At 33.5% G+C, this 12059-nt stretch overlaps 1 protein-coding gene across 1 annotated transcript; it reads left to right on the top strand.

The window, feature by feature from the left end:
* Positions 1 to 3520: 3520 nt before the first annotated feature.
* On the top strand, positions 3521 to 8771 carry LOC104094701 (ubiquitin-conjugating enzyme E2 35). The gene is made up of 8 exons (XM_009600675.4): positions 3521 to 3718; positions 3846 to 3873; positions 4102 to 4188; positions 5168 to 5226; positions 7801 to 7842; positions 7922 to 7995; positions 8149 to 8246; positions 8377 to 8771. The coding sequence occupies exons 1-8, from the start codon at positions 3683 to 3685 to the stop codon at positions 8412 to 8414; spliced, it is 462 nt and encodes a 153-aa protein (XP_009598970.1). The 5' UTR covers positions 3521 to 3682; the 3' UTR covers positions 8415 to 8771.
* The last annotated feature ends 3288 nt before the right edge of the window (positions 8772 to 12059 follow it).

Raw genomic sequence — 12059 nt, forward strand, 5'->3', positions numbered from 1 at the left:
TAGCTTTTGCCCATTTCGTCATTCATTTCGCAATAAGAAAAAAATAACAATAAATTGAAATAGTGGCTTCTCCTGAATGTGTACTCCCATGGAAAAAGAAAAGAAACATTTTTTCCATGCATGTCAAATGAGAAGATCGATGATCATGTGGTAGCTTCTTAGAAAATTTTGTGTTCCATAATTTCGAGTTTCAAGTTGATCATAATTTTGTGTCATGATCCTTTCTTTTGGCAATACTTACTTCTCCTTCCGTCTCAATTTATGTGAAGATGTTCGGATTTTGAGAGCCAAACAAATTGTTCTTTAATTTGATTGTATTTTTTTATATGCCTTTTAAATATTTTAATTCATTAATTATTGTGACTTAGTACTTTTACGTAATTTCTAAATATATAAATTTTATTTCGAAAAATTTAAAGATTCTATGTTCAAGTATCCGATCAAAATTAAGAACCTTGAATCTCGGAAAGCAAAAAGCGAATTTATCCTTTCCACGTACAAATGCAGTTTTCTATAACTTTCTTCCTCAATTGGATCCTTGTGTCAATAAATTATCTCATTCATTTGGACTAGCAAGAAGTTGTTCAAACAAATTAAAAGAATTATATATATTGAGAAATAGATAAATAACTCCGGACTAATTTGTTTAAAAATTAAAATTGCAATATTAGAATAGCAAATAATGAAAATTCGAACCTACGACCTCGCTTTGGCATTAAAGCCAGCATGATCATGATCGCTTAAACTGATAAGTCTAAAAGCTTGTCAAGGACATTTATATTTTTATGTGTTTGAGTTGCATCTAATTAATTAATTTTAAAAACTGTTTTAGTATAGTTAATAATTAAATGTTTAAATGAGATGATGAGTGTCTTCATCGAAAGGATGTATCCTTTTGCTATAGTTTGCAGTTACTTTATTTGTATGCATTTAATTTGCTTAGTGTAGAAATTTTAAGACTTGTCATATACATTAAAGCTATGTCTTGTTTTATGTCTTCATCTGCTGTGTTCTTGATTTAGTTCATGTTCTTTCTTAACTAAATGTTGACGCCACTTATAAAAGTTTTACGACTGATCTTTCATGAACGTTCAAAATAAGCTTTCTATACGTTGGGATTTCGTTCATTTACATATGTCCCAATGAATCGTCTATCAAATTATGTCAATTGATGTTTGATAACGAAAAGAATGAAAAAACTTTCCTAATACTTGAGAAAAAGATCCACTTTTCATTTAAAAAAGTAGGAGGTGAAAGTATTTTTTTTCTCTGCAGTACCAACCTGCAAAATGTGACAATTATAGAGGAAATGCATATCGTCCATGTCCGTTTTGCATGCGTTATATACAAATTTATTTGTCCTCATTTCCAAATAGACGAGTTTTTATTTTTATTTTTAATCAAAACGATAGAATATTTTATTCATTGGCCGACAAAGCAAAGGAGGTACCAATTTGAAAATTGATCATTCCAAGAGACTTTATGTACTAAACAAATAAACAAGTTGGTGAAACAAAGTGAAGAATAAAAACAACGTAACAAGTTTATAAAACCAAATAAGAGATGTATTGGAGGTAATGATTACTTATCGAACACTTCACCAAGAGTTTGCTCTTATATGGTAACCTAAATTATTAGCCACAAATAAAAGTTGTCGTTACTTTCTTCCTCTTTCAAGTAAGCATTTGAGATTTTCTTAACCACATGCTTCAAAGAGCTAAGTCCCAATCTAATTGAGTTAGGTCGACTTGAAATATCTCTTTAGTTAGATCATCCTTGAACTCAATAGATATCGACAAATGTTTGCTAGGATAAAGCATAGGCATCAATGTTCTATTAAATGACCACTTCTTCATTTAATCATTCATGTAACATTAGCAAATTCAACTAGTAATATCAAAATTAGAGCGGTCAATATGGGTTGGGCCGGGCTAGTCCAGTTCACGTGAACTTTAGTAATTGACGGACTGGGCTGGGCTAGTCCATCATTTTGATGGGCCTTATAATGGTCCGCCCATTCCTATGTGAGATGTGGGCCCCCACGGACCGGTCCATAATTTTTAAAAATGTAATTTTATATTTTTCTTTAAGTTCTGACCTAAAAAAAGATAATTATTTAAAAGTTAAAAAAATATCTTATTGAAAAATTTTCGCAAAACATAATAACTTTTTATAATGTTCCAATATATCACAATAAACACTAAAAAAAGTAAAAGATAAAACTATATTTCATTCACTAAAAGTTAAAACTCAAAATAAACTATTCAAAAGAACGTCCATGACGCTTATGGGATATACAAACACATCTTCTTAATCAAACATATTTGAATCCGCTTGTGACAAGGTTGTCTTAACATCTTCACTTTCATCTACATCTACAATTCATATGCAATATTAATTAGTTAAATATTAAGAATAATTAAATCTTAAAAACTAATAACATTTAAATTCACATAAAAAAATATTATCAGTTTGAGTTTGGGAAAAACTTTGCAGCCAATTTCGAGTAGTAACAAGTGTTTGGACATTTTCATAATAAATGCAACTTCTGTATTTTTGTAAAAACATGCCACCAATGCTAAATATTGATTCCGATGCTACAATGGTAATAGGAATACTAAGTAGATCACGCACCATCACTCAAAGATCGGGATATTTTCTAGAATGGTCCTTCCAATACATGACAACATCTATCTCTTGAAACTTCTCAAGATCAAGTTTTGGTTCCTCTAAGTAAAGATCCAATTCTCACTTTCCATCTCTAGAGGCATTATACTTTTAATTTTTTTTATATATTTTAAATAAAATATTTTATTAGGCCCACGGGCCGGCCCAGCCCAACCTAAATCAAGCTTCACGGGTCACAGACTTACTCGGGCTGGGCTTAAAAATCTCATTTTTAAATGGGCTCCAAAAATTCAAGCCCAACCTTGCTAAATCACGGGCTAAGCTGGGCTGGCCCGTTGGGCCAAACCCATATTGACGACACTAATAAAAAATATTGTTGAGTTGAAAATTAGTTACTAAAATACCACCTGAAAAATAAATAAGTTACATTTAAGCTGTTTGAATTGGATATTTTGATCACTTAATAAAATAAGTAACAAATATCAGATTTATTATGCCTATAAATTTAACTATCGGATTCAAGAAAATCAAAACCAAGTAAGAGCTCCAACATGCTAAAATATACATCTCGTTTATATTATTATTACTCCTCCCTCTGTCATAATTGACGGTATTTGACTTGATATAAAATTTTAGAAAAAATATTAGATTTTTAAAATTTGTGATCTAAAATAAAATATAAATATTTATGTGATAAATTAATTCATTGAAGATAAAGTGAAAATACTAAAAATAAATTATTTTAAAATAATAAAATGTGACATTAAGCAAAGAATGTCATATATATAAATTACGAGTATTATTTAAAAAGTCAAATAAAAACTCTTCGAGTATTGGCACCCGTACACCACTACTAGGTAGAAACATAAAAAAGCCCCTATAAGAATCTCAACTGAACCATTGTAGCACATGTATTTTAGTGAGAAAGAGTTGTCAAATTCTTAAACTATCTCCACTCAATTCTCCATTTCTCTCTCTAGAAAAAAGAAGAACCCTTAGCGTAAACTCTCTGCGACCGAAGAACCGCACTCCGGCAGCCTTCAATTCAATTCCAATGGCGAACAGCAATCTTCCTCGTAGAATTATCAAGGTCCTTTCTTATTCAACCTTGATCTTTCTATTCTTCGCTCGATCCATTAGGGTTTTTGATCTACTGATCGCTTTTATAACTTCGATTTAACTGATAATTTTTGTGCTCTTACTTTCTTATCTTATAGGAAACTCAACGGCTTCTCAGTGAACCTGGTAAATTTTCACGATTTTTTGTTTTATATTGTTCTTTTCCTTTAGCTGTGATGAAATTTTGAGCTCAATATTTAATTTTGGAATACTCGATGATATGATTTGGATTGTTGATCTCAGTATGTACGAATTTTTCTTATTGAAGCAGCAAGTTTTAGTATTGATATATTTAAGCTATGTTACTAATTAAAAATAAGAGAGAGATTTACTGTCATTTCACTTTGAGTGCAGCACCAGGAATAAGTGCATCTCCATCGGAAGATAATATGCGATACTTTAATGTCATGATTCTTGGTCCTACACAGTCTCCTTATGAAGGTAATGAGCTCAATTTTAAGATTTTACTGCAACCGGTTAAATATGCTTAGGTCATTTACTTGTTTGTGTTGAGTGTCAGATATATGTTTAAATTGAATCTTCGTGGTGAATTGGTTTTCTTCACTGATGTACTGTCTAGCCAAGGTCTGTAGTTGTTGCTAGTTTTTTCCGGTTTCATACTTGAGCTTTAATTGGCCTAAACTGAACCCTGTCCCCTCCAATTTGTTCCATATTGTCCTCTAAAATCTTGGGCATTTATCTTCCTTTTCATTTGCTGTGTGCTATACGGACCAAACATGAAAAATAACTAAGATCACTGCACTAATTAATCCTGCAGAATGTAAAGTTAACTTGACTAGTTGATAACACTGACTGTGAGATGTGTGGCTGCGTTTGGCAAATTGATATAGTTCATTGTCTAACATGTCGCAACTCCCAGTAATTTGTTATGAACTGTCTTATTTCTCTGGAGCATAGCAGAAAGCTAGCTGTCCTTAGTATAAAATATTGAATGTTGGTGTGAAGTACAAACATGTTGCTCGTGGTTAGTATTAGTTAAGACACCCATCAACCACCTTGTTCTGTTTTCTTGATATGTTTGTATGCGACATTCTTCTCTTTTAACTCGTCCAGTTTATGCCCCCAGGGCCTAGCTCAAGTGGCAAAGGGTGGTGGATTTGTGTCTTAGGTCACAGGTTCAAGCCCCCACACCATGCAAAGCAAAGCCTGGTATTTAAGTGGAGAAGGGTAGAGGGGCGGGCCCATTATCCACCGAGTTTCGAAGGCTGCGGTTGGTCCAAAGGATCGGCCCCAGACGGATTTCTCGGTCATCAAAAAAAAAAAAACTCGTCCAGTTTACCATTATTGTTCTATCTGGTAGTAATGTGGATGATATGTCTACAGTTGTATTTGAATAATGTATGTTTTGATTGCCTGGTTTCTCTTTTGACTGAGTTCCTCTTCTTGCCTTTTTGTGTAGGAGGTGTCTTCAAGCTCGAACTCTTTTTGCCTGAAGAGTACCCGATGGCTGCTCCTAAGGTATTTAAACACATTAAGGACGTTTGACAAATTCCAGTTGATATTCTGCAACATTCGTTCTTGAAATGGTATCTCAAAGCTTTATAACGGATAAAGGAATATTTCTTTTTGACTAATCTTTCTTCAAGCATTGACTGTCACCTTATGCATGCTGGATCAGTTGTTATAGTGCTTTGATTTCTGTTCCTATATAAAGCTACAGTTAAACTTGTCTTGTAGTCGATTGGGCTGTTGCAGTTGTTGCATATGTAGTTTTTGTTTGTTTCGATGATATCCCTTTGCTAGCTATGTTTTGGCTCATCTTTTTGTTGATGTTGCCAGTCTCTGTCCTGGTGGAGTGTTATATCTCAATTTGAAGTGAGAAAATATTAGGCATTAGTCTGTTGTCTTTATGTCTGGCAATATGTTGCTACATTTTAACTTCCTGACGTTTCTTTCCAGGTTTGAAACTTAGTTGTAAAAGCTTTGCTGCTTCCTTTTACCATGTTAATAGCTATACTGGTACCTAAGTGAACATGTTAGGTGAAGTGTTTATGCAGTTTGTACCTTTTTTTTGGATAAGGAAAAAAAGATAAAAATTTATGCTACCTTGTAATTTGATCATGATATTTGTTAATAAACAAAGTTTGATGTGAGATGTCTAGATAAAGAAGCTTGCGACAATCAAAATATTAAGGGACATACTCTTATCGATCCGTGACCATGTTTCACAACTTTGTACATGTTGGTTGCTTTTCTAGGAATACTATTATAGGTGACTGTTTTTGTCCCATTCTTCCATTTATATGCACTGTCGGGTTGTAAAAATGGTGTACTTGGGCTACCTGGATATTGGTCTTACTGGAACTATGAGTCAAGATACATATTAGTGCTGGAAGAAATAAAGTACTAATGATCAAAATTTTCTGATGTTTAAAGTTTGTTTCTATGTGGTAGTGGCGATTTACAAATACTATTGCAAAATTTTACCTAAAAACTTGATCTAAAGTTTTAGGAAACTCCCTCCCCCCTCTCTGCCCCTCCCTCCCTCTCTCTCTCATATATATATATATATATATATATATATCAATCGTTGAAATCAAGCCAACTGGCACATCCAGTTTAAAGATGCTCATCCTTATTTAAAATGTGAGAGATGGTCATTCTTATTTGGAATAGGATCTTTCTGTTTGATTTTTTTTTTTTGATTGATAAAATGGAAGATCTTTATATTCGTAAAAGCTAAGCTTAAGAGTTTTATCTATAAGTAATGAGATGGGACCTCTTTTTGTTCTCTCTGACCTCCTACCATTACGACATCCCTTGCTTCCCTTGAGAACGGCTTCTCGGTGGAGGAGTAGAAGAAGCAGTCCCCTTCAGTCAACTTGCTTGGCATGTTAGTCAAAAGTGACATAGAGCAACAAAGGTTTCAGTATTAGTATTGTTTTACTTATCTACTAATGTGTTGCCTATCCTATTATTCACACTTTCATCAACATTTGGCCACAGTTGTTTGTATCAGTGGTTTCTATTATACTTATAAAGAAAGATGCTTTTTTGTGAACTATGCAAACACTATTTTATTAAACTTTGGGAGTCGATTTTTCAACCCCCCAAAAAAAAATTAGCATCCTGGTGGCTGAGAAGGAATAGGACTAAGAAAACCCAGGTTGTGAAAAGATGTTTGTCAAGTTTGAATATGCTGCTGTAAGTTTGTGCTGTTTTTTTTAGATAATTAAATAAAAAATGAATTGACTTAAGACAGTGATTGATGGGGGTATGTCTCTTTGAGGGTTTGTTGGATATATTATGCTTAGTTGGCATTCAGACTTACAGTAGTTCTCTTAGGGGCAGTTGGATAATTGAAGATAAAGGATCTCATGACCTTGGTTCTGGCCTGCAGGACAGTTACTCAGGCCTTAAAATGTTAAGATTCCCTACTCTCGCAAATGTTTGGAAGTGTAGCAAAGGCAAGGCATTTAGTAGATGCATAAAGATACTAAATCTGGGAATACTGTCTGGGTGAAATTTTCCAACTTTTCTTGGGTGCTTTTCATAATCGTTTTTGTTGGATCCCATATTGGGTGGGTCTGGGTTTATGTCCTTTAAATGATCTGGGGCAATCGTCACATCATGAACTAGCTTTTGGGATTGAGTTACGCCCAAGGTCCGTTTCTTTAACATGGTATCAGAGCCAGGCTCACTTCAATATCATTGTTTATCCGATGTTGGGGGTCCATCTTATATTACCCACGCTCCACATGTCTAGTTCCGGGCCCGGGGGTTGGGGTGGGGGCAGGGGCAGGGGGCTTGGATCCTCACCTCATGAGCTAACTTTTGGGGTTGAGTTAGGCCCTTGGTCCACTTCCTTAGCAGGTTTCTAGATGAAGCACCTGGTGTCACTTAGTAGTTGCAGGAAGCTTACTTCTCAAACGATTATAGACTTCTACTTAAATATGATGTGTAGCCTCGATCTTAATAGTTGCAGATGTTATTTGCCTGTGCATGTTTCTTTTTCTTTATGCGTTTAACATGTCTATGAAGTTTTGCTATTTGTATAACGTCTGTATCATTGATCAACTTGCATCCTAACAGGTTCGATTCCTTACCAAAATCTACCATCCGAACATTGATAAGGTTTGTTGTCTTTTTCAACTCTTTTACACGTGGATATAAGCCAGAAAATACCTTGCTTATGTATGCCATTGTTGTGAAGCTTGGAAGGATATGTCTTGATATTCTTAAAGACAAGTGGAGTCCTGCACTTCAGATCCGAACTGTACTTTTGAGGTATTAAATATTGTATCTTGTTTTGAAAGAGTTTTCTCATCTTTTTTCTAGGTACACTCCGTAAGATGCAAGATTGATGAATACTGTGAAAATGATCACATAACTTGAGCTTTTTAGTTATTAGAAGTTTAAATTTTTTTACTCCTGTTTCAGTATTCAAGCACTTTTAAGTGCTCCAAATCCGGATGATCCACTCTCTGAAAACATTGCAAAGCACTGGAAGTCAAATGAGGCTGAAGCTGTTGAAACGGGTACTTTGTATTCTGGTCTTTCTATTTACTGCCTCTAAATAGAAAATTAACATCTTCTGGTTATGCAAATTGATATACGCTTTTTTCTTCAATCCTTTGATTTGAGTTTCCTTTTTCTTCAATGATCCAGCTAAGGAGTGGACACGCCTATATGCAAGTGGTGCATGAAGACATAGCAACGAAATATTCAAAAATAACAAAAATTATGGAATGTATTCTATTGACTTGCGTATCAATATGGCACTTCGGATGGCTGTTAATGCCCGGACTCTTCGATTACCTCCCATAATTGCTTCCCTGCCCTTGAAATTGTATAATTTAATGTGACATCCGTTGGTTTTCCAGTTTTCAGGAATGAACTTCTTACAACAAAACTGGATATGGTTTTGAGAAAAGGATAATGTCACTGCAAGGGTAGTTAATGATTCAGATCTGTGGTTGGAATTGGAAACTAATGTTGCTGCAGCTGGTATGAACCTCCATAGATTTGTTTCAAGATAATGAATGTGCTAACCTAGAGATCAATGTTTGACCTGTTTTTCTTTCTTATTTTCTTTTTTGCCCTATCCTGGATCGCGTGCGTAGGTTTGCTTGTTTTTGTCCTACCATTCCAATCTATTGTGGGCACGGTTAGAAAAACCCAAAACAATTTTTTTATAATACTAAACGAAGATAATTCGAACACTAAATATATGCGTCGGTTCCATTTATTCTCAAGGACAACTAGGTTTCTCCATCAGAAGCGCACTCCCTCCATTTCAGTTTATGTGAATTTATTTTTTTTTTGGTCCGTTCAAAAAGAATAATCTCTTTCTAAATATTGAAACAATTTAGCTTAGACTTTCAATTCTACCCTTAATGAGAAAGCTTTTATAATCATACAAATATTATGGATTTTTTTTGATTTGTTTAAGATTACAAATTTCAAAAGTTTTTATTTTTTTTAAACTTCGTGTCTAGTCAAATATGATCGAACATAAATTGTCACAGAGGAAGTAAATGTTTTATCTATACGTATATTCCATGATTTGGTCCAGCATCTTTGCTCTATATCCAATAATTGCGGTTAATTTCTGGCACGACTATTTATGTGACTTGTCCTTTTCAAGTGCTTAGGCTCCATTATCCATGACATGGTAAGAAGCTTGTGAGACATTTGCCTAGCTACAAGTAGAGATGGCAGCGGGGCGGTTGCAGCGTGGATTTAAGTTTAACCCGCAAAATTTTATCCCGTCCCGCACTTTTTTTTTTTTTTTTTCAACCCGTCCCGCATGAATCCGCCCCGCCCCACCTAAAAAACTTCCGTTTTCTTCTATACGCTCTTTGTGAGCAAGTTCGTTTGAAAGTTTTTGTTCTCTGTACCTTTAATTTACTGAAGTTTGTTTATTTAAGTCAGTTAGCAAATCTTTTCATTTGTTAAATGTTCGTTGAAATTTTCTTTTAGTTCTGTTAATTATATATTATTATTATTATTTAGTCTTAAATAAATTCATACTTCCAGGTTGGCTACTGGATTAACTTTGTTTCTTGTCATTATTATTTTATTTAACATGAGCAAATTTATTTCAAAAAGACAAAAAGGGAAAATCAGATTTTTCCAGTTAATAATAACCACAACCTTAAAATATTAAACATACAAAATCTCTTTTTAGGAAAAACTATAAGAAGAAATGCTCCAACAGTATGTACAGTGAGTGAAAAGTTTGCTTGAAACTTACGAACCTGCCTCACATGATTATCAACCCGCAACCGCTTTTAGTTTTTAAAAGAATGTTCAAACCCGCCCCGCACCCGTCCCACACCGCATGATCTCAAACCCGCACCGCCCCGCACCCGCACTGCCCCATTGCCATCCCTGGCTACAAGCAACTGCAAGGTTAATAATGCATCACAATTACTCGACTAATCATAGCCTGTTTGGCAAGCTGGGAAAATCAATTTATTTTGAAAAGTGTTATTTTTAAAAGTGTTTTTCGAAAAAGTACTTTGGATAAAAGCAGTTTGTGTTTGGCTAATTAATTTAAAAAGTGCTTTTGAACAACAATGTATGTTTTGGCCAAGCTTTTCAAAGTGTTTTTAAGTATTAAATTACGAATAAGAACATGAAGAGATGTACTTAATAGAATACTCCCTCCGGTCTACTTTAAGTGATTTTTTGGCTATTTTCATACATATTAAGGAATCCATCTTTTAGCATCAATTAACAATGTAATTGACCATGTTAACCTTACTTTGTTCATTGGAAATACAACAAATTCCTTTCTTTAGCCGAGGGTCTATTGGAAACAGTCTTTCTGCCCTTCTAGGGTAGGGATAAGGCTGCGTACATCCTACCCAACCCAAATTCTACTTGCGAGATTACACTGGGTTGTTGTTGTTGTTGTTGTTGTTGTTGTTTTTGTTTAAAATACAATAAATACTCATAGGCTCTTTACTCCGAGGCCAACTTTGAAAAAAAGAAGTTAATTCTTTCTTGATATTTATTATGGACCACAAAAAAAGGCCAAAAAATCACTTAAAGTGGACCAGAGGGAGTATTATATAAGTAAATAAATAATCACAAATATTTGTAATTAAAGACAATAATTAAGTTTTTTATTTTATTTAAATAAAATTAAACAATACTTTATTCTTTCAAGATGATTTAAATATATCAAAAAATCATTCAACAAATATGAAAGTTCACCCCCCAAAAGTCATTATATATTACTTAATGGTCTAAACTAAGTTTGATTATTTTGGTATATACAATATTTTGCTAAGGGTATTTTTGGCAGGAAGAAAATTTAAAACTGTTTCTACTTTTAGGGAGAAGCTACTTATTTCTAAAAAAAAGCATGGTCAAACACCTTAAGTTAAGAAAAAACAGAGTTTATTGAGAAAAAAACACTTTTGGCTTTGAAAGAAGCTTGGCCAAACAGGCTATTAATTCCCCCCTCCCCCCACATCTTCCGCAGCTAATTCGTAATATTAATTATTTAAATTAAAATTCATAATATTCATTACTAAAATTTTAATTTTTATAATGACAATTATGGATTGCAATTATCATCGTAGTAGCATGGTGAGAAGTAATCATGTACTCTCACCTAATTTTCATTTTGAAACATATCAAATTGTTTGATACTATGAGTATTAACTAATAAGATTAATATCATACTATATCACTTTCATTCTTTACAAGAGTTCGAATTAATATAGCTATTCAATTCTAAGCTTCAACATGATATTTAGTCTATCAAATTAAGATTAAATTAACATCTTAAATTCTTTGATCAAAGAAATTTGATTGTATAATATGAAACATGTATATTTTGGTTCATAGGATAGATAACAGGATAGGAGAGGCAACGTGTTTGAACTTTGGAGGGATAGAGCCAATATCTAATTGAACTTGTTCAATCCCGGCGTTTGCAAAATGTAGCTCTTGCCACAGGTATACGAGATTGTTCAAATTGAGCAGTCAATTTAATAATACTACCCTACGTCCAAATTTATGCGGCATCATTTGATTTGCACGAAATTTACAGAAGAAAAGAAGACTTTTGAAGTTCATAATATGCCATAGACATTTGTATGGCTCATCAAGGGACTAGCTAAAACATGAAAATTCCGGAGTTCGAACTGCACATTTAAACTCCAAATATTTTTTTACATTCTTGCACAAAGTGCTAAAATTTCACTTGTAAAAATTTCGAACTCCAACACATTGTACAAATTTTTTTTCGTATTTTAACTAGAAATATTTTTGTCCAAATTTTATTTTCACATTAAAAGATAATTTACATTTCAAACGGTAGATAAATACTAACA

The sequence above is a fragment of the Nicotiana tomentosiformis genome, chromosome 7, assembly GCF_000390325.3.
Source record: "Nicotiana tomentosiformis chromosome 7, ASM39032v3, whole genome shotgun sequence".
Lineage (NCBI taxonomy): Eukaryota > Viridiplantae > Streptophyta > Magnoliopsida > Solanales > Solanaceae > Nicotiana > Nicotiana tomentosiformis.